The 23,188-nt window shown below is 42.1% G+C and overlaps 1 protein-coding gene, 1 long non-coding RNA gene and 1 pseudogene across 2 annotated transcripts; 1 reads left to right on the forward strand and 2 right to left on the reverse strand.

Annotated features, from left to right (window-relative positions):
- Window positions 1–23,188, forward strand: part of LOC113019578 (protein NLRC3-like) — a 576,297-nt pseudogene that overhangs the window by 54,718 nt on the left and 498,391 nt on the right.
- LOC113010248 (uncharacterized) lies at window positions 374–17,397 on the reverse strand. Its single transcript, XR_003270309.1, has 3 exons — window positions 17,387–17,397; window positions 13,018–13,022; window positions 374–434 (listed from the first exon to the last, which is right to left on the reverse strand). It is a non-coding gene; the product is annotated as an uncharacterized LOC113010248 (long non-coding RNA).
- On the reverse strand, window positions 20,044–22,742 carry LOC113010052 (uncharacterized). The gene is made up of 3 exons (XM_026148858.1): window positions 22,166–22,742; window positions 21,033–21,386; window positions 20,044–20,386 (listed from the first exon to the last, which is right to left on the reverse strand). The coding sequence occupies exons 1-3, from the start codon at window positions 22,344–22,346 to the stop codon at window positions 20,286–20,288; spliced, it is 636 nt and encodes a 211-aa protein (XP_026004643.1). The 5' UTR covers window positions 22,347–22,742; the 3' UTR covers window positions 20,044–20,285.

Genomic DNA, 23,188 nt, shown 5'->3' on the forward strand with positions numbered 1-23,188 from the left:
TAGTGGATTTGATGCCAGCGTAATGTTTCACACGATCGATGGTATCTGGAGTCACATGGGAAATCCATATCCACTGGTTGTCATTCAATAACATGCGGGCAGTGAGTCTATCCTCGGGCTGCAGCTTCAGCAGTTTGAACACAATTCGGCTGACGTGTTCACACCACATCACATTGGGCATTACAGTTATAAGATTACGGTTGCAGTCATGATCATCAACTTCATCTGGATCTAGAACCCGTTTGATGAGTTCAACCGTAGCAATGTCCGGATCGAAAAAGCTTAGCGTCTGACATCAACATAACTCTGACATCACTGATCAATAATCAAAGAACACACAGATCAAACTGATTGATCAGCCATCAGAGGAGTCGGATCAATGGAGCTGCTTCTGTTCCTGATGTCCCCTGTTTGATCCTGGACCTGAACTCTCCCTGCAGAGACAAGACAGTCAGACAAGGACAAACAACAACAATAGACCAAAAACAAGAGTGGAGCTGCAAATAAGGCCGAGAGGAACGCTGCAGAAAACTGTTCATGTGTGAATTCATCACTTCATAGATTTCTTTGAGCACTAAAATCAGAGCTGCTTCTATTTCTAATATGACAGCTGTACATTAGAGCTGCAACACTTTAAATGTGAGCCATAAAAACATGATACTCTACAAGTGCATTCAGCTCTGACACTGTCACATCATGAAGGAGACGTGGAAATCACTTTGTTACACAAATCAAAGTCAAATCAATTCCATGTACTAATGAGAAGTGAAAGGATTGAAGGGTGGAGCAGGAAAAGCTTGTAGAACTGGGGGATCATATATAGATAGGACCGTGGGGTGTGTTTGGAGGTGTGGGGCCGCTCCTGAAATTCAGATACTTTATCTCCAATAATACTGAGAGCCAGGAGAAAGGACAAGAAACGATTCATTCATCTGAGTCTTAATTGTCACATCTGAGAAGTGACAATTATTTCTGCATGTATGACCTGACACTAATTTGACCCCCTCACACCAGGTCAACGAACCACAGCTGTATACTCTTCTCTACTACATCTAACTAGAAGCAGCTATCTGTCTAATGTACAGCATGATACAGACAAACAAGAACATCTCATGTATTGCACTCATACGCAGAACACGGGAGACTTAATGCAGTAAGTCAAAGAATATAGTTTAAATGTTTGCAAAGCAGGGAAACACAATTATATACATCACCAGTACATCAGTCACACGCTCACTTACACCACTGGAGCCGGAGATTAAATACATCATTACTTAAAGAACAAGACTTCATTAATTATTTCAAAAAAGGAATGGGCAACATATTTAGATAACAATGGCCCACCAGGAATATCACCGTGTGTTCTATGGGAAGCTGGAAAGGCTAACATAATATCTTATTGTTCACATAAGACAAAGGAGGGAAAAAGGCTTGTATTAGAACTGAACAAGAAATTCGATCATTAGACTCTGCCTGTGATGCCAACAACAAGCTAAACCAACAAACTAAAACTAGAATGAAATAATTCACAAGCGAACAGTTTCTGATGCAAAAGCTGCGTTTGGAGAACCTTGAACATGGTAATAAATCTGGAAAATTTCCCCCCAAAACCACTTAAATCTAAATAAGGAAAAAACGCTTCCACTGGGAAGATTCCTCATGATCAACAATAAATACATAAAGATGTTAAAGATTGTTATGAAGCTTTATACTCATCACAGATTAATCCAACTAATGTACCATTTTCTGGATTCACCTCATTCAGTGTCTGAATTCTGAAACAGCCCCAGGTCCACATGGTTTTCCAGCCATTTTACATTTTGGCCTACACTGGCACCTTCTTTTTTCAAGATGGTAATTCAGATTTACAATAATCACACACTATCTCCAAACATGATCTCTGCCATCATTAGTCTGCTTCTTAAACCAGCCCAAGATCCTACGCTTCCATCCAGCTACTGCCCAACCTCACTCACAAATGTAAGCCTTAAAATACTTTGCACTTGCCCAAAGATTATAAAAAAATCTCTCCATTCATAATCCATCCTGACCGAAGATGTAGAGTTCCTCTGAGATAGACACCTGAGAATAACTTTAAAAACTCTACAAAAACCAAAACACAGTGGTGATCTACAACTACCACATTCTTTACACTACTTCTTATCCAACAAAGTGCTGTGTTTCAGAATGGATTAAACCTATTAGACTGGTCATGGCTGGACCAAGAACAAGCACTCTGTGGAAAAGTACAAATCTGTAATCTGCTTGTTAGGCATCATAACTGCTTTAAAAGCCTCAATATAAACACCCGGAGAGAATGATTAAAAGTAACAGTCTTAACGTATCCCATTTAAATTTTGAATAATCCAGTAATGTCAGAAAAATGAGCCTTACACACTCAAACACATGCACGTACTCCACAGACAACTCTGCTGATAACTATATACATGCTATTCAGATAAAACTGAGGTAATTGTACTCGGTCCTAAAACTCTTGGTTTGTAACCAGATACTTAGTCTGGAGGCGTCATGTTGGCCTCCAGTAACTCTGTGAGGAATTTCAGACTCATTTACTTACTTCTAGATTACATCAGTTTGAGGAGAATGTCTGCATAAAAACAACTGGATGAATTTGTTTCACTGATCACTGACCAGATCAGCCGACCACCATCAATGAACTACATGGTCACTGATGGTGGTCGGCTGGAGGCTTGTCTCCCTGTATGCCCTGCAGCTGGCTGTGGGGTTTTCTGTGACTGTGGTCGTTTGGCGGCTTCCTGGGGGCTGGAGATCTGCAGGTGTCATTTTGGGGAATCTGTGTGAAGACCTTTGTTGTGATTTGGCGCTATATAAATAAAATTGAATTGAATTGAATTGAATTGTGTCTGCCTCGGTTGGTGGTGGGAGTGGTGGTGTTTTTTTAAGTAACGACCCCAATCCTGATGGCAACAAAGAAGGGAAATAGCTCCAACACGCACAAACATTTGATCACACAGCATGTACTTAACTAGATAAATAATTTATTGCTGCTTAGTGATGGTGGTCACGCTCACAGAGAGCCGATGAAAATCGACCAGAAACCAAATCAATATCTGATTGATAATGGAATCGGAATCACTAAATTCTTATCAATTCCAAATCCCTACTTTAAACTTAGTACACTCATGTGCCCTGCCTGGGACGGGGTCCGCTGGTCGCTTGCAGGCTCTTTCATATTGTTGTCTTCCAGATGCTCTGTGCTTTTATTTTCTACTTTTTCTGTTGCAGCTGTAGCAGTCGGAGATTCATTGCGTTTCTATTTGTTGTCTGTCTTTATTATGTGATGAAAGATTTTTGAGTTTTGTGTTATGTTTATTTGTAGCTTCATTTAAAGGAAGAAGAGCTTGTGAATTGGAACCACCACAGAGAAAGGGAGTGAAAACATATGTGCAGAGGAATGCTGTGACATACGATACTTCCTCCTGTGTTAACAGACAAGTTAACGGTCTCTCTCCTTATAAGGAATGTTTTGTTTTCTATACATACCAAGCTATCTCCTTTTTCAACAGACAAGCTAAAGGTATCTCCTTTTAAGGAGATATTATCAGTTCCATACATGCCACTCCTACTGCTGTGGAAACTTACTTGAAGTATAAATAAAGAATGTGCTAAGAGCCCTGGGCGGTTTTCCTCTGTGTAACATCTGTTCTGCACACGTAGGCAGTAGCTGAATGGTGCAGAGCCGATCGGACCAGGGACGGGGGATCGTCCATGTATATGTACATGAAAAAGATATCTTGAGTCTGAGTTTCTTTGTCTTCTAACAATTTTCTCCTCACATTATGTTTTCTCCCTCCTGCCTGTGTCAGCTGGGACATTATTGCACATGTACTGTAACAACAGAACAACCAGGAGACAAACTGAATGCAGAGCTTGAGAGTCCACAAAACACAAAACTGGGTCAATGATCCAGGAACCATGACACTACTGTCTTTATATGATCTAATCAAAACTTGCTTAGATTTCTCATTATGGATGATTTGATTATAAATCAATTAATGGTTCATCCTGTGAGATAATGCTTTCCGTTTCTATTTTCCGTCACTGATAGTGGTGCCCCAGTATTTTTCTTCTTCAGTGCAGGGTCATAGTTGAGTCTATCCCAGCTGTCGTTAGGCTAAAGCATGCAGCCTGTATAAGATAGTGTAGGTCTAACACAGAGAGAACACAGTGTGTGAACCAATAAAATCCTCTCTGACCTTTGACTCTCAGATTGCCCACTGCTTTCTTAAACACGATGTTTCCCTCTTGGCTGTAGACGGTGCAGGTGTAGACTTGTGTGTCTCTCTCTGTGGGGTGTTTCAGGGTCAGACTGAGGTCTCCAGATTTCAGCAGGTCTTTATTCATCTCTGTTCGGCCTCTGTAATCCTGATCCTGTCTATCTGGCTGATCACAGCCATCCTGATACACGTGGACCTTCCTGTTAGCGTCTCTCCACTTCAGCATCATGAGGTAAATCAAGTGTGGTTTTACAGGACAGCTGTACAAAGTCCTTTCCTGCATCCACCTCCTTCTGGGGGACTGAGAAGACAGTGAAGCATGTGTAAGTGATACAGACAGCAACATCAACACTGATGGTAACATTACCTCCAATTCCACTCCTTGTTTCATCGACTCAGACTTGTGATATTTCCACGTGTGTTTATGTGGAATATCAGAAAGTTTTCATAAAAAAACATGCATGTAGTGATTGTGACTGAGACGTGAGCGCTAACAGCGTACACATATATGTGGGACTGACTGAGCTTTAGCAGTATGCTAGCCACATGCTAAACAAACATTATGAGAAACTCATGAAAGTCTCATGGATGATGTGGACACTCACAGTTCATCTCTGAGCTTTTACAGTGACCTCTGACCTCTGCCCTGTATCTACAGCACTCACCTCCACTGACAAAGAGCAGCAGGATCTTTCCCTCCCTGCTGTGGACGGTGCAGGTGTACGTGTGTGTGATTGTGGGGTATTTCAGGGTCAGACTGAGGTCTCCAGGTTCCAGCAGGTTTCTCTTCATCTTTGTTCGGCCTTTATAATCCTTGTGCTGTTCTTCAGGCTGGTCAGAGCCGTTCTGATACACATGGACCGTCCTGTAATCGTTGTCCTTCCACTCCACTTTAGCGTCTTCAGGCAGGTTAACTGTGGTTTTGCAGGGCAACTGGACAGACTCCACCCCCGATTTCACCTCCACCTGGTAAACTGAGAGAATAACAAAGGACAACATGATTAGGGCTGGGTATCGTCGCTGATTTTCAGAATTGATTTGATCGACAATTCGATTCATTTTGAATCAGGCAGTCAGAAATATTGTAATTCTGATCACGTATCAGTACATTTCCATTTTGTTTATATCTATAGAAAGCTGACTCTTGCAAGACTTTATGAAAGGTGTAAGCTGTTTAGTAAAGTCATGTTGTGGAGCTGTTTCACTGATCAATGACTGAGTCTGAAGGAGGTTTTCTGACTTCTGGAACAAACCTGGAAGTTTCTCTTCAGCTCTCTGTATCAGCTGTTTGTAACTCTCAACTCTTTCAACTTCTGACACTAAACTACAAAAACAGTTCAACATGCCCAGAATATCTTTCTGTTACCTGGATTCACTTAGTCCATCATTGCGATTCTGATAGAAGGTCACATGAATCATTTAAGTTAACCCAGAGTTTATCCTGCAAGTTCACATGAAAGGGGCGGGGTTTATACATGTTTATACAAGTCCTCAACTTGTTGCACTGACATTCCTGTAACAATGCAACGCACAGTTTGCATGTCATTTAGGGGGTTTTAGTCAAATGTATTTCCCCAGCAGAGAAGTCACTTGGATGAGTGACGAAATGTTTCTCCCACAAAACACAACGTCCAGATGAACAGAATCAACTTTTGGAGATTCACAGCATATGTTACCATGGCGATTTTCCCTGTTAAAAAATGAACCACCTTCATAGCACAGAAAACCCAGGATTAACCCTGAAGCTACCTACATAACCAAAATCTGGAAGGATACCTGCTAAGCGTCAGTGTTATGGGTAATGTAGGAGGGACTCACCTGACATGAAATAAAATAACAGACCTCCAGAAACAACGAGAACCAGAATAATTGGGAGCGCTATGCCCCAGGATGGAAACCGCTCTATGTAGAAAACAATAAAAGAGCCTAATGTTAAAACATAATAATAATGATATCACAAGTATGGCTTACATATACAGAACCTTTGATATATATCTCTGACCTTTGACCTGCAGCACTACTTTCTGTCTCAGGATGTTTTTGTCCCTGTAGATGGTGCAGATGTATCCTCCACTGTCTCTCTCTGTGGGGTGTTTCAGGGTCAGACTGAGGTCTCCAGTTCTCAGCAGGTCTTCATTCATCTTTGTTCGGTCTCTGTAAAGGCCGTCCTGTTTCTTAAGGTGGTCACTTCTGTTTAAATACACATGGACTATCCAGAGTTCTGGGTCAGAGTGAGTCCACTCCACTGTGGTGTCATCAGGCAGGTCAGGTTTTGTTTTGCAGGGCAGGATGACGGAGTCTGAGCCTTCCTCCACCTTCACCTCCACCTGCTGGTCTGAGAGGACAATAAATCACAAAATCGACTAGACATCTGGGAGCTGAGCATTAATGTTGCTGACCTCTAACTCTGTTGTAATACATTTAGCGTTTCTTTTTGTCCAATGAAACTAAACTGGATCTTTAATGCTAATATTCCATTTAATCATAATTTGGTCATTTCCAACATTAAAAACCCTTGATGCCATGGAAACATTGCTTAATGCACACAAAGACCTTTTCTAAAAGACGCTTATAAAGGTTTTCAGCATGCAAATGTAGTGTAATTTAAACATAACTAAGCGGTACTGAAAAGAAACAGCTGGCTGAACATGTGTATGTAATTAGACTAACAGGTCAGTGACATGATTGGTATAAAGGCTAAGTAAGAAAATGAAAGTTAGTTGTAGAGTGCTCAAGCAATACAAAAACACACCTGACAGAAACGTTTTCAACTGCCTTTTGAAGGAGTCCACAGAACAAGGCTGGAGTGCTACACTGTTGTATGTAGGTAAGAGAATTTTATAACTAATTCTAAAATCAACTGGGAGTCGATGTAAAGCAAATAAATGAAGTGTGCTTCGAGCTTGTGTGGCACCTACAAGTGTATGGTCAACATTGTAATTTGGTTTAAACATTTATTCATGTAAAAGGCCTTATTTCATTGTGCTTTTGCTCTTTTCAGTTGAAGCTATGATGATGTAATTGCGCAGCATCGCCACAAGGGAGAAGTAGCTGTGAGTGTGATAGGCCGTTGCAACTCTCCTGTACCTCAGATGAGGAAGAGCCTGCAGAACAAACGCAGCTCGTGTCTCTTGTCTGTACTTTTCTATATAAAACAGACCCCATAGAGATTTTGCATCTGAGTCAAAGCTCAGAGAAGAATCAAATACAACAAGATTACCATTACTGGGCAGCCTATCCAGATGGCAAGGCTTAAAAGACAGACAGCTGGATGCCATCAGCATAGAATTGATAACATTTAATGACCTCAGCTAAATAAAGGATGTAAAATAAAAAATAATGGACTCAGAATTGAGCCTTGCAGAACCCCACAGATCAGATCAAAAGTGTCCGAGCAGAATTTGCTTGCCCTGAGTTAAACTAAGTTAAAAGCTGAAAACAAAAGTAACTGTGGATATAAATGGCCAAATATAGGTCATGCTACTACTTTCAGTGAATGTGTAAATATCAGAGACATGGCAGGGCTACACAAAGGTCAGCTAAGGAACTGGACTCCTACCTGTCAGTGATGCTAACATTGCTGATGATAGCAGGACACCCTAAAGCAGGCCCTAGGTAACCTGCCCTTGGACAGTATCCCACATCCACATGATCCTTTGGGAGTCAGCAGACAAGTTTAACAACAGCTGGTTGAACTCAGCATTTTACTTTGCTTGTTAGCTTTTTTTAATGAGGTCTTGGGTTTCACTGGGAGCCAGCAAGTGGTGAAAAACCTCAGCATCCCTGAAGAGTGTTACACAGTTTTTACAACTAAAAACTTTCATCAGAAAAAAGAAAATATCATGAATGATCTCTGCAGTTTTTATACAAAGTGTTCTCCTCATTTTTCGTCTGCTTTGTGACGACCATGGAGCTTAGATCTAAAACGCTGTTGTTTGTTTTAAAGGATTGGCAGAAGACTTTGAGTTTAAGCTCTGATCCGTCTACAGTACTGACTCCTGACCTGCATGATAAGCAGGTGTTTGTTGCTGACCTTTGACCTGCAGCTGTATATCTGTCAGTGTCTGTTCCTCTCTCCCAGCACTGATGGAGCAGGTGTAGCTGCTACTGTCGATCAGTTGTGGTTTTTTCAGAGTGAGGCTGAAGTCTAAAGTGTGCAGAGCATCACGCCTCACCGATGTGCGTCTGCTGTAACGCCAGTTTTGTCCTCTGAGATCATCTCCTCCTCCTCGTCGTAGGTGGACGGATTTGGGATGAAGATCACTGCGATTCCACATCATTGTGGGGTCCACAGGTATGAAACCTGAGTACATACAGGGCAGCAGGACAGATCTTTCCCCCTCATTCACCTCCACCACCACAGCCAGGGCATGCTGGGAAACTGAGGAAACACAAACAGATGTAGAAATGAACTGCAAGCTGTGTGTTTGTCCCAGAGTCCTCACAGGTGACAAATTAGCTTCAGAAACCCAAGACAGGTGTTTGAACACTGAAACATGGACTCTTGACTGCACAATAGTAAGCTGTTATAGTAAGTGTTTCCTTCACCACTTAATGTGAACATTGTGTTGTGTGTCTGTGAGAGTTTTGTACCCTTGTAAACCAAAATTTTTGAAAATTTTATTTTTGTGCATCTACAGATGAGAATTTTGTTTGTAAAGATTTTTTACACAAGTTACAAGTTGATTTTGTTAAGGTCTGTTTACAGATACAAAGCAAACAACTATGTTTAAATCTCTGCACTCAGGTTCCCTGGCTGTGTGTGACTCTCAACCTACGAGTACGAATTTTGACCTGATTTTTCTTCCTTTCAGCTGATTGGTCAATGTCATGTCAATCACAAATGTAACAATCCAATCAGAGAGCAGATGGGTTCAGCTGTTGGGGGGTGCTTTATGTAGCTTCAGGTCCTTGAAGGGAATAAAATTGCCCTTTTAAATGCCAGCCGAGCGTTTTCCTTCATGACCACGAAGGAAAACAGTCTGTGGTGGTAGTAGCTGCTATCGGATATTTACATAGAGATCCTCTATGTAAATATCCTCTACTGTATTACCCTTCAAGGACCTGCAGTTCAAAAAAGCGACCCTCCGACAGCCAATCCCATCTATTCTTAAATTAGATCTGCCTCGCCCAGGATCTAACACTGAACCTTGGTGAGTCCTACCTCCAAAACAAGTCGTAGGGATGTGTACGGTTGTTTATATTCACTCTCATGTCATTTACTTCCTTAGAAACATAACTCTCATTGCATCTGTTCGTTTTATTATCAAGTATAAAAGTAACAGCCCTCTCACACTGCTTTTATCCTGTTTACGATTTCACTTTTTTCCTAATCCCAACTGACCTTTGACCTGCAGCATACTTTCTGTCTCAGGAAGTCTTTGTCCCTGTAGATGGTGCAGATGTATCCGTGTGTGTGTGTGTGTGTGTGTGTGTGTGTGTGTGTGTGTGTGTGTGTGTGTGTGTGTGTGTGTGTGTGTGTGTGTGTGTGTGGAGTTTCAGGGTCAGACTGAGGTCTCAAGTTCTCAGCAGGTCTTTGTTTATATTCGTGCAACCACAGTAGAGGTTGTCCTGCTTGTTTACTGTCATTTGGATGCACATGGACCATCATGAGTCCAAAGTCAGAGTGAGTCCACTCCACTGTGGTGTCCTCAGCTCAGACTTTGTTCTGCAGGCTAGGGTGACAAACTATGACCCCTCCTCCACCTTCACCTCCGCCTGTTGGTCTGAGAGGACAATAAACAGTAATATGAAGAACAGAAGCAGCACTAGTAATACTTATAGTATTTGAAGCAGTCACATAAGACTCATTTAGAATTCAAACAAAAAAATCCTTCAATTTGTTTTGAAATTCAATGCAGAAACAGCTCTGGACTGCTTTCTAAATATCTTCTTCAGGACTGTGTTAAATAAAAGGAAGGTTATAAATATAATGATATTATCACAGCTCACTGCATAAAGTAAGAGCTTCTAGAAGTAGTTCTTTAATTGGAGGTGTGAAACAGCCTGTCAATAAAAATACATTTTAAATTGGATTTAAAATTTAAGCATTAATTAATAATGAGATTTCTTTGAGCATCAGGGTCTCACAGGCATGTTGTTTTTTTTAAGAAAGTAATGACTGAACAGGAGAAAGTGAATCTAAATAAATAAATCTGCAGATGTTAAAGGTCCTGTACCTAATGATTTGTCTGATTCGTTGCTTTTTTCTCAGAGCAGCCTTTATGTCCATGATCTGCATGGAAACACATCTATGGAGAGGAAATCAAGCTGCTGAGGGTCACATCTGCATCATTGTAGCTTCAGTGGATGTTTCAGTGTCAGGACTGAAGGCGGAGCTTTGTGCGTGTCACTGTAAACAGACAGATTGTTTTACAGCTCTAGTCGATTCTGCACACTCTGCACAGCAAGCCCCAATCACCCAGTCATACGAGCACTTTTTCTACACATCACAGAGGAAGTGGGGGCTCAGGATCGTTTGGCATGCAGAGTGATTGAACTGCCAACCATCCACTTCGTAGATGACCTGCTCCACCTGCTGCAGCCACCCCGATTGTGTTTGGAGAACTCGGGCGTGAAACTAGGAGGAAAGCCGACGTCCTCCTCTTTCCTCAGAAGTGATCTGTGGCCGGCCGGACTTCATTCCACAGATGTGCTTTAACAAAGTGTGAAGCTGAACTCTGAGCTGTGACAGTGAAGCAGTGTGAGAGTGTCAGTAGATGATCAGCAGAGGAAAGTGAAGCTGCTGTGAGCTGATGTCCTGAAGGGCTTTTAAAGAGTCTCTGAGTTTGACAGGAACATGAAGATGTTTGTGGTGTTTGTGATCCTCCTGCACGGTAAGTACACCTTCCTCTCTCTGCTCTCATCATCAGCTTTTCTTTCATCTCTCTCTCTTTAATGTGTTGAAGTGCAGCAGGAGGAGATTTCCATCAAACACTGGATTCTGATTCAGATCAAACTAACAATCCAAAGCAGCAACTTTCAAATCTCTGGATTCTTCTTGGTGCCTTTCAGATGAGCTCATGTTACAATCAGCTGCTGTGTGTGTTGTTGTGTAGCTGAAGCTCGGACTCACATTTCATATGTGACCAAAGGAAACTTGGTGCTGTGTGACACACTTTAGATTCTCTGCTGCTGCTTTGAACTCTTCAAACTAAAGAGCCAAACGGATGATTGACTGTGCAGCTCTGACATGGCACCAAATGTCCCTGTTATCAGCTGCTGGATGGACGTTATCAGAGCTTTTTAGTGCCACACGGATCACCAGGAGCTCCTCCTCTGTCTGCAAACAGGCTCAGCAGCTCTGATCATTGGAGTCAGCACAGAGTGTGGGGACATCTAGTGGTCGTGGAGAGAAGTGCGATCAAAGCTCTGCTGGTGAATGTAGTCAAGTCAAGTCAACTTTATTTGTCAATTCTGCCACATGTACAGGACATACAGAGAATAGAAATTTCGTTACTCTCAAACCCTAGATAAAATAGCAAATGAACATTTAAATATAAGAGAGTGATTAAAAAATGCAAATAAAATAATTAAAAAGTAAAAATTTAAATAAATACAATACAATTTTACGTATAACAAGAAAGCTATACAATATACAATATTCAAGTAAGGGTAAATGACATTGAGTGTAAACCAGGCAGAGTAGTGCAAATAAGCAAATAGTGCAAATGGAGATTTAGTAATATACGGTAAGAGATAGTGTAACAACAACAGTTACTGTAAGGCAGAGGTGTCGAACTCCAGGCCCCGAGGGCCAGTGTCCTGCAGGTTTTAGATATCACCCTGGGTCAACACACCTGATTAAAATGATTTGTTCATTACCAGGCTTCTGGAGAACTTTGAGACATGTTGAGGAGGTATTTTAGACATTTAAATCAGCTGTGTTGGATCAAGGACACATCCACAACCTGCAGGACGCCGGCCCTCGAGGCCTGGAGTTCGACACCTGTGCTGTAAGGTCTCTGATGGAGCTCTGTGATTGGTGGATTGTCCAAACTAAATTAAGTGATAATGATCCAAATTTGACACTGAGCTTTGTTTTTAGCTACAAAGTTTATATCTTCATTCTTTTCCCTCTGCTTGAGGCCTGAAGCCATTCAAAGGTAGGAGATCACTCCACTGCACTGCAGACAGATTTCAGACCTTCATGAATTCTTTCTAAGGCCTGATGTGGCTTTGCTTCCATCTACATGACACATTTATTCACACCTTATGAACCAATCAGGAGCCTCCTACCTGTTCCCACAGACGCCTCATTAATAAAAGGAAATCAGTGTTTCCATGAGCCGACGAGCTGAACTCAGACTTTAACTTAGAGCTGGATCTTCGACGTGAACGACGCGAGCCGTGGGTTGTTTTTTTCTTTCTCTCACCCTCTCTCAATCAAGCTGCCCATCATCGAGTGCTTTCATGCTGAAACTTCTACATCTGATTCTAGTGCACAAACATGAACCTGAACTGAAATGTAACACCTCAAACTGTCCAGCAGCTTTGTGTCTCCACATCTCTGCTGGATGGACTCACCCACTGAAGCCAGGACTAAGTGTGGAGCTGTTTGTGGAAAACATCCTGTATTGCCATCACATGACACAGAGGGGTCCACAGTGGGTGGCACCGGTGACACGGGTAAGCTCACAGTCACTGGGAGGCTGAGTGTGGAGTCAGTGTTGCTGTGGTTTGTGTGTGTGGAGATGAAACACACCTGTGTGTGCTGTTACCCATCACATCTGTTTGACCGCTGTCACAATGAGCTGACCTCTGCTCCTCCTGCTGTCTCTCACTGGACTAACTTTGTTAGCTGGAAAACAATCGTGTCCACAAAATGTTTCCTTACAAGGTGAAGAAAGTTTCATTTAAACCAAATCATGGATTTTATTGTGAAAAATCTTCAAACATGTCAGAGTGGTATAGACGTGTTGCTTTGTGAATTTTCCCACAGACGTTGCTCCTGTGCTTCCACAGCTGTCACGCAGACACATTACCGACTTCATGTCCAACAAAGGCTGCCAGATTTGTACTTTTCCACGTCCACATCCATAAATGTGACTTTTCAAATTAAAAGCAGCACTTCCTGTTTCCATGTAGAAAATGTAAAACCACGTGGAAGCTTTAAACATTGTTTGTGATGCTGTTGACGTCTCATTTTCAGTCTGACATGTTTTATACTCATGTATGTCTTGTTTGTGATGAAGCTTCATCCTGTTTTCTGTGTTTGATCTGATTGTTTATCAGCTGACTACAGCTCACGTGACCATCCACCATGTTTCCTCCAACCTGTGATCAGACTGGTGCTCCACCTGGTGCTGCAATAATGCCAAATAATTAGCAACTCTATAAATAGAAGGTAGTTCTGCAAAATCACTCATTAGGATGTTTGTTCTAATTTGCTATGAGCTCAGAGCGCATAGAAAATAAAACTAATAGGCTATAAAGAGTGATATGAACATAGTTAGAACTTACCGGAATGAAAATGTCTGGAGCACCAACAGATATTTGGAGATGGAAGAGAACTGCACGTCAGCTCGTCTCACAGCTGCTATCCAGGCTAGGCGCCTCATGTTGCTTCCAGGTTGGGAAAGAATGAAAAGATAAACCATTTCCAACCTTATTCTCTTGCCGGTCGTGTGATCGAACATTGCAGCCGACCACACAGCAAATACAAACCGTGGCTGTTGTGTGTGACTTCGCTCCCTTTTCACTTGCGCTAGACCCCAAAAATGGCGGATCGGGCCAAAATCCTTTCCACGCCCACCCCCGTGACATCACGCTCCATAGCCCTAAATTCAGGATGGTATCGACGATACTGATACGATACGATACTTTGTACATAAACTTATTTTATTTATTGTATCTCAAATTATAGCATCATAATGATTACAGGGCATCAGATTACTTGTTCTTATCACTTAATAATCCAGAGTTCATCATATAGAAATAAAAAAACTGAAGTTGTGCTATTTGAACACGTTGCCTGCCTGGAGCACTAAAGGACTCCGTGAGAGACGTCTGTCTCGCCCTAGCAGCACCTGTCCCTCTCCTCCTCTTCAGTTCGCCTCAACATACGCTCGTCATATTCTGTGATATGATTTACTCTGAGGTGTTTGACAAGGTTAGTGATGTTGCCACAACCATACATTTTTCCGGGAGAATCCCGAATTTCAGTGCCCCTCCCGAAAACCTCCTGGAGCCACCATTCTCCTGAATTTCTCCCGATATTCCACCCGGACAACAAAATTGAAAAACCATATCGCAGAATTCATAGCGTGGCCCAGCCAATTCCAGTTTCCACCAATGGCGGCAGCGACTTAGTTTTAATATTGCTCTTATTTCTCTTTCTTGTTTGCAAAAAACTTTTAACACGTTTTCAGGTGAGAATGTAGCTGTGTGAACTTCAAATATCTGAGCCGACCGACACATCGTCTTCAAAGCCCCGCGGTCTTTCACTACTCGGGTTAAACATGATATATAAATCACTTTGATAACTTAAAAATGTTATTGTTTGGCTTTTTCAGTGTTTTATTTGTTCGTGAGTAAATCGGTTTGGCTGAGATTAAAGTTATTAGATTCAATTAAATTTAACTTTTTTAATCCATCAGGTCTGACGTCACTAGCCATGTCTGGGCCTAAACTCCGCTGCAGGTCCATATATCAATCTGTCTGTATATCAGTGATGTTGGAGACACAAAGCTGAGTGCAGAGTTTAAAAAGCTGTTCTCCATTGTAGAGACAAAAGGTCTCTAACTTGTCCTTTAACCTCATGTGTTCTCCCTGGTAGAAGCAAATACATAAAAATAAGGCTTTTATGAAAACACTGCATAAAAATAGCCTCTGTTAAAAGTACTAAAGTTAGAGTTCAGAGTTGAATATTAGATTAAATAAATTTTATTCAAAGTTTGATTAGCAGAAATGTCAGCATGTAGCACAGAGCTACAGTTAAGAGTCTGAGTGAGTCGCACAGGTCTGAATGTACCTTAAAAGCTCTTTATAATTGTAGGAGCCATTCTTGGGTTAATACCTTATGTGGTCACTAGAGGTCACCTTTTTCTGTTTTGATTATGTAATGTAAAGGTATTTAAGGTAGACGCACGTAATCGGCGTCAGGTGTGTCATTGAGAAGGCAAACAGTTTGTGACCGTTGTGCTGTTATGCTATGTCGATACGGAATAAAGACCAAAAAGGACAAGATACATACTGCTGGATTTATTGGACTGTGAACTTAATTCATGCATACCAGTGACATCGCGTCATCCCCGTTAACGACCACCTCAGTGGCTTCAAGCGTAGGCTTAGCCTCTACAATAATAATTAGACATTACATTGGGGACGGCTGTAGCTCAGAGCGGGTCATCTACTGATCGGAAGGTTGGTGGTTCAATCCCTGGCTCCCCCTACTCTGCATGCCAAATATTCTTGGGCAAGATATTAACACCAAGTTTTCTCTGGTGCATCCATCGCAGTATGAATGTGTGTGAATGGTAGTTAGTAAGCACTTAAAGCATAGAAACAGTGCTTGTGTGAATGTGGCACGTGTTGAGAGTAGCAAGGTGATACATAAGAATCAGCCCGATTATAATTGATTATTTTAACTTGTTTGATCTGCTGCTCACAACAATCAAGCACAAGCAGACATTTTGAATTTTCATAGTTTTACAGCTTTTCTTGCAGATACAAACCTTACTTATTCATAGTACACAAAGTAATTTAGCAATAAACTTTTAAAGGCAGAAAACCTTCTTTTTTCACTTTATGCTATAGAAACTTCAGGTTTTTAAGACTAAAGATGAGCTATGAGCTATTTTTCTGTCATTTGATTTCTGACAGTTTAAAGAGTCGTGCTGACAGATTTCTGTCATTGTGACTTTTTCTTCATCATGTAGAAAAACAGTTAAATATGTGACTCCTTCACAGTGACAGGAAGTTCCACTGGTCCGGCCCATTAAGGTCAAAGGGGGCTGTCTGTCGCCCCCCATGTAAAGTCAGTGTGACGCCCCTGGTGTGAATCATGGATAACAGGAACTGTCAACGCTCTAGCATAGCATCAACATATAGAAGAGCAAGCATGCCCGGTCACTGACGACACATGCTAGCTGTGCCTTCATTAGCAGTTAGCATTAGCCATGCTAGCTTCCTGTTACTGTGTTCATGTGCTACGTGCTGATTGTCGCTGCAGTGATATTTGATGCTCCACAAGCTGACAGGCTAACAGTCCTCTTTACTCGTTAGTGTAGTAAAGTGTAATGTAGTAATTGGCTATTTTGCACACACACATGGGGCCTTGGAGGCCAGCTGCATCAATCAGAGCCTGGTGGGTTGGGCTGCTGCATTCATTCACACCATCGCTGCTGCCTTCCTAAAGCCCCCCCACACACACATACACACAATTTTTACAACACTCCAGTTTGAGTGTCATTATATTTTAGCAGTTTCTGAGTTGAGGAGAATAACAAGACATTTAACATTCGATGTAGCCTCATTGTTGAGTATTAAGCACAGATGAAATAAAGACGTTTAAACTGAAGAATATCTGAGCGGATGGTGCAAACAGCAAACAGCTGCTGCTGAAGACGCTGCAGTCCACAGACAGTGACACACAGACAGGTCGGCTGCAGTAACACTTTAATACAGGACAGCATCAACAGTAAGTCCATCACATGGTCACAGAGTTATCACAGTACAGTCACAGGAACACGGTTACAACATGACAGCAGCTGCTGAGCCAGGCTCCCTGCATCATCCAGAGAAATAAAAGCAAACTATAAAGTGAGGCTGGAGCCGACAGCACTGATGCTTTTCTCTGTCACATGTCAGTCTCTTTGGATTTCACACTGCTGAGTTTAAAGACGTATGAAATGAGCCTCCACCCTCTGCTGCTCCCTGAGCTCAGCTCACGTCTGTCATTAGGCCAGTGCAGCAGCTGACTGCATGTTTGAGGCTGAAGGTGTTTTTCCTGTCAGTGATATTCAGTCACATTCCTGCTCTGTGTGTGCGTCTCTGTAACAGTGACATTCGTGTCCCTGCAGTGCTGATAAATCAGGATGTTTAAGGAGCTGAAGTCAGCAGAAACAGACGGAGCAGCTCAGTCTCACTGTTACATTCACTTTGTCACAATATTCAACTTTAAGGACACTTTCAGCAGACCTGAGGGAAATCCCAGAGATAACACTGTGTCAGGCTGCACACGAGCCGAAGGCAGCTTTTAAAAAGGCTTTTCTACATTAAAGAACAGACGATGACTTACACAGAGGGACATCATCATTAGGCCTGCCCAGTCTGAAAGTTTGCTCACAAACAAGTCAATGCTGTGAAACTTTCACCTGTTTTTTTCCTCGAGTTTTCTTTCTCTCTCCATTAAAACCAAACTGCCGTAAAATTAGAGACCGTTTATTTGCTAAAACATGATAGTGATTATGTCCTGGTGTGTTATTTTCAGACTTGGGGAAAATTCTGAGAATTAGAGAAAAATAATAACAAAACGAGGCTAAGAGCATCCATTCATGCAGGGATTACCATGGCAACAGAGTCCTCTTCTTCAGACAACACTCACGTGTTAAGTATCAGCAGCTACACGGACTGAAAGCATAAACACTTCAGTTTGAAAATAGATTCCTTTGGTTTGGTGTGTGTGTGTGTGTGTGTGTGTGTGTGTGTGTGTGTGTGTGTGTGTGTGTGTGTGTGTGTGTGTGTGTGTGTGTGTGTTTTTTTAGAGAGTACATTTTAAAAGACTTACTGAAAACAAACACTGTGTTTCTTGAAAGTAGCGAAGCTGCACAGCAGAGAACGATTTGTAAAGTTAAACACAGACGGCTAAGTGTTTGAGTCTGTTTCGTACGGCGCTTGCTGTTTCACGGTGCATCACAGGATAATTGTCGTACAGTCACGACGCTACAGATAGAGACACAAAGCAAAGGAAACAAAGCAGCACTCGAGCTATGCTACAAAGAAATATCAGGCTCACTGCTGCTGAGTCAGCGTTGAAGCTGCCTGCTCTGGATCAGCTCTAATGGCACTTTGTTTCAGAGTCAGCATGTGGCCTGTTGGTTCATATTCTACATCATTAAGTCGCTGTGATTGTAAAGTGCATATGGTGCATATGATACAACTCTCACAGATACTGTGCAAACCAAGCGAGCTGTTCAATTCTAAAGCTTTATTTGTCCTCATGGTGGACAGCACCTCCACCTCCTGCTGACTGTTACAGCCACGGAGCAGCTCCTTCATCCCCACAGTCACTCTGTGCAGTGCACACACACACACATCGCTGCTCCCACCACACCAGTTCTTTTTCACACCAGAGAGTGAAATCGCCGTCACTCCCAGACTGCACGTGAGACGTTATCATCTGTGCAGCAAAAGGATTTAAGCAGCTGCTTTTCTATTGTTCATGTCGACAGAAGCATCAAATAAATCAAATGTACACTCTGACGATCATGAGTGGGTTTGTTTTCTTTCTTTTTTCACAGAGAGTAGTGAGAAACAAGTCTGAGCATGACTCTGTTTGTGCCCGTTCAGCCATGACTCAGCAGCTAAAGCAGGGGTGTCCAACATACGGCCAGCGGGCCACATCAGGCCCTGATACACGTTCATATGTCAGTTATTATTAATGATTAATGTGGAGCTGAATCTTTAGCCCTGCTGGTCTCCATGCAGACAGAGGTGGGACCATGCAGCCAATCACATGCTAAGACAGACTGGGTCACACCATTATGCTAAAGAAGGACAGCAAGTTTAAAAAAATAGCCTCTGTTAAAAAGACTAAAGTTAGAGTTCAGAGTTGAATATTAGATTAAATAAAGTTAATACAAAGTGTCTCTGAAATACAGAGATGCAGAAATGTGAGCATGTAGCACACCCATATGGAAAAAAAATAGAAAAACTTATAAAAGACTTGCATCAGATTTGGCCTACTTCTTATATAAGGCACATTTCATTTATATAATTTTTCAAGGGATCTTATATCTGTTTTCACTCTTATATGCTTTTCATACAAGTTTCACACAAGACAGATACAAACTTTATGAGATTTATATAGATCTTTTCCATATGGGCAGAGCCGCGGCTCAGAGTCTGACTGAGTATCAATGAGTCTCACAGGCTGAATGTGCGTTTAAAGCCATTTATAAATATAATTACTGCATGTGGTCTGACATGTAAAGTCAGTGTGACACCCCTGCTCTAAATCATGGACTAAAGGAACCATTAACACTCTAGCATAGCATCAGTTTATAGCATAGCAAGCATGCCCAGTGACGACACACGCTAGCCATGCCTTCATTAGCATTAATGTTAGCCATGCTAGTTGCCTGTTACTGACTGTGTTCATGTGCAACACGCTGATAGTTGCTGCAGTGATATTTGATGCTCCACAAATACTGATTTGATTGGCTAACATTGGTCTGTACTGTTAGTGGAGTAAATTCAGTCTGTTCGTGAACGTGTGCAGAGTCTTTTGACAACAGTGTCATTTAGTTTTGGTGATAGTGGATGAGAAACAGTTTCACTGTTTGCTAAAAGAGCTGCACCGTTTGGTGGGGGCAGATCAAACGTGTGCTTTAAACTTACTGCACTTCTGATTGGATCTTGTTTACTGACAGAGGTGTTTAGTTATCGTCTTGTTTTCATCATAAAAGTCAGTGAAACTACTGTGAGTCCTGCCTGTGAGTACAAACATGCTAAACAAGTACCTCCCTTAAAACATGACCCATGAAAACTGTAGATATAAGAGGAAAACTGCGGTGAATCAAACACTGTGATTATCTTTAAAGACAAACCACTAAAAGAAAACAGTTTCCACCCTTTACATGTAATCTCAGCATAATCACTTATCCTCACAGCCACAGTGAGTGCTTGTGTATTTAGCTGTAAGTGAAAAATGTCACATCACACATTAAATGAAAGCTGTTATATGAAAAAAAAAATCCCAAAGCAAAATAAAAACCAAATGAATGAAAACATCAAATAAGTTTCTGTTTAAACTCAGAGGCAGGAGTTTCAGGTCAGAGGTCAGTGTTTACAGCATCATCAAGATTAAAGAGAGAAACAGAAACATGAGAGAAGACCCAAAATCAAAAATACCAGAAGAGACGTAGGTGGAGCAAACCGCCTCTCGCCAGCATTCAGTGTTGGAGCTGCAGGTGAGAAACAGGAGACAGGTGTGAGACATGATCTGATCCCTGCTTTCTACAAAGTCTCATCACCAATATCTTCATAAAAGAAAATGTCAGAGGAAGGTTTCCAGCACCATGTTGCATTTATGCCTTGAAGGATTAAGACAGTTCTGAAGTTAAAAGTGGGCCAACCCAAGTCCTATAACTCCTAGTACCTCAGCCTCATGTGTGCATCAAAGGGCCTTCATACTGCTTTAAATTCTCTTTAATATTAATTTCTTTCTTGATCAAATTAAATAATCAAGGGGCTGTAACTGAAAGAACAATGCTCCAAGTGTCCTGCAGTGTCCTGCACCCCTTACCCCCCTTAAGCAAGCAGTTTGGTGACAGGAAAAGAACCACGCGCAGCCATCTGAGAGGCCGGCTGAGGTGAGGGGACGTGGACAGGACAAAAGACACGCTGGGGAAGAGAGCCAGGGATTAATAATTACTAATGATTCAATGCAGAGAGGTGTCTAAACACAGAGTGAGTGACGAAGAAACACTCAGTGCATCATGGGAATCCCCCAGCAGCCTAGACTGCAGCGTAACCAAGGTAACTGTAGTTGTGATTTGGCGCTGTATAAGGATCAGAGAGAAAGGATTGTGGACGACTCTACAAACTCACCCTCTGGATCAATTATCAGCTGGATGATGATGATGGTGTCAGCGTTCTCAATGGGAGTCTTCGACTGGTGCATTTCTGTGTCGATGGCCAGACACTCATATATTCCACTCTCAGTCACATTCTGCAGAGCCGAGGACAAATTTCCATTGTTCATCCTTCTATCCATCAGATGCATGCGGCTCCTTGAAGGTGGATACTTGTTGGCTTGATGAGACGTCTTGCTCTGGTACAAAAGCACTTCTACTGGCTTCATGTCAATTCTCCTCCACACCACAGCCGCGATGGGATAATCTTTATGAACTTGACACGGCAGAACGACATCCTGTCCACGCACAGCTCTGATGATTGTCAGGTCTGCAGGAGACGAGACAAAACAGGACAGAGAGTGTTGGTATCACTGAGACTGGGAATCATTGTTTCAAGTACCTGACAAACAGTCCCACACACACACACACACACACACACACACACAAACAAACAAGCATTTATGTTCTGTTGTGAATAAAATATTGGCTCATGTGATTTGAAAGTCTTTCAGTTTTCATCTGCTGGGACTTGGATCGTAAACTGCAGAGTGGATTGATCACTGATCAGTGTTTGTGCGTCTAAAGGTTGATACATAAATAGTGCAGTCAGTGTTTGACTGTCCACAGAGTCTCCAGTTCAGGTAACTTAAATAGCAGATGGAATCTGAAGTGGATTACTCATCCGCCCGGCGATGCATCAAGTAGGGTCTAAAAGCTCCTTTTGCTGCTGAGTGATGTCTCCCAGGAAAAAAGTTATATGTAGACCTTGTTGTTCGAGAAGATAAAAGGAAAAAAAGTTGTTTTTAAAAAAATTATAGTTATTATTATTATCATTTAAATCTTGTGTGGCTGTTGTAGCAAGCACACTCATGGTCTGAATGCTTTGCTGTGCCAAACACAGGAGCCTTCAGCAGAGGAGACCTGCTGTACGCTCCTCTTGTGAAACTTTTTATTGTATTTTATGATTCACATCACTGTCACAGTGGGTAAAGGCCAAGTTAGTGAAAGACAGGAGGATGTCACATGATTAAATGTCAACAACTTGATTGGATCTCCAAGGGTGAGCAGGTATAAAAGTGAGGTGTAGAAGAGATTCGGGGTTCTTACATTTTGTCTTCTGACTTCCGGTGTTGCTGTCACTTGGTGTTTGCTCTCTTTGTGGTGGAGCATCACATTCTGTTCCTGTTACAACACACACAGTGGTAGTGAGGGCCAAATGAAACTTTCTGAAGCTCAAGTTGAAAAAGGGTTCATTACTCGAGGCTTTCCAACACCTTTTTGGTGACATCTGGTGGCCAAACTTATGAAAGGAGGATTGAATCTACAACTTCTTCATTATGACTGTCCACTTAACAGAGCCGAGCTGACAGCTTCTGTTTAACGTTATGTTAAAGTTCTGTCACTGTACATTTCAGACCCGGGGGCAGAATTGCTGATGGCCTGGTTGTTATTTAGCAACAAGCAGAGCGTCCTCTTTTCCTCGCTGGCTCCATGACGACTCTCATTACCACACACACTGGTTCACTATCGCTCGCACAGAGACACCAAAGCTGAAGCAGAACTTGATGACTGATCACTAACTCTGTTCAGATGAACCAAGCCTCAGCACAGTGTTCCTGAAGCATTGCATGAATTATTTTGACACGTGCTCGAGCTTCAGTGGTGCTTTTGTGTAGCTTGCCTGCGTAGCCAATTCAGTAAAAAACTTATAGAAAAACGTCTTATTTCATAGTGTAATCTTGACGTGCTTCATCTGGAGCACACTCTCTGTGTATTCACTTGCTAATTATTGTCAGTAATCACTTATTGTGTCTTGAGGGTTTTGCTAGCTTGGCTCTTAGCCGACTCGCTAGCAGCATGGCCTCTTCACCTGTCCCTCCTGCACTGTCCTGCTCACTGTGTCAGATGTTTAGTTACTCCTCAGCCTTCTTAAGCAGTAATGACACTTGAAATAAATGTAGCCTGTTTGCAGCTCACTGAATTGGAGACTCGGCTTCACGTCATTGAAAAACCTGCAGCTAGACAGCCGGGCAAACAGGGTGACTGTGTGATGGTGAGGAAGAAGGATAGTCATAAACAGATGCCTCAGAACACCACCAACCTGTTCATGTGTCTGACCATTTCGCCCCT

The sequence above is a fragment of the Astatotilapia calliptera genome, chromosome 3 (genome assembly GCF_900246225.1).
Source record: "Astatotilapia calliptera chromosome 3, fAstCal1.2, whole genome shotgun sequence".
NCBI classification, from domain to species: domain Eukaryota; kingdom Metazoa; phylum Chordata; class Actinopteri; order Cichliformes; family Cichlidae; genus Astatotilapia; species Astatotilapia calliptera.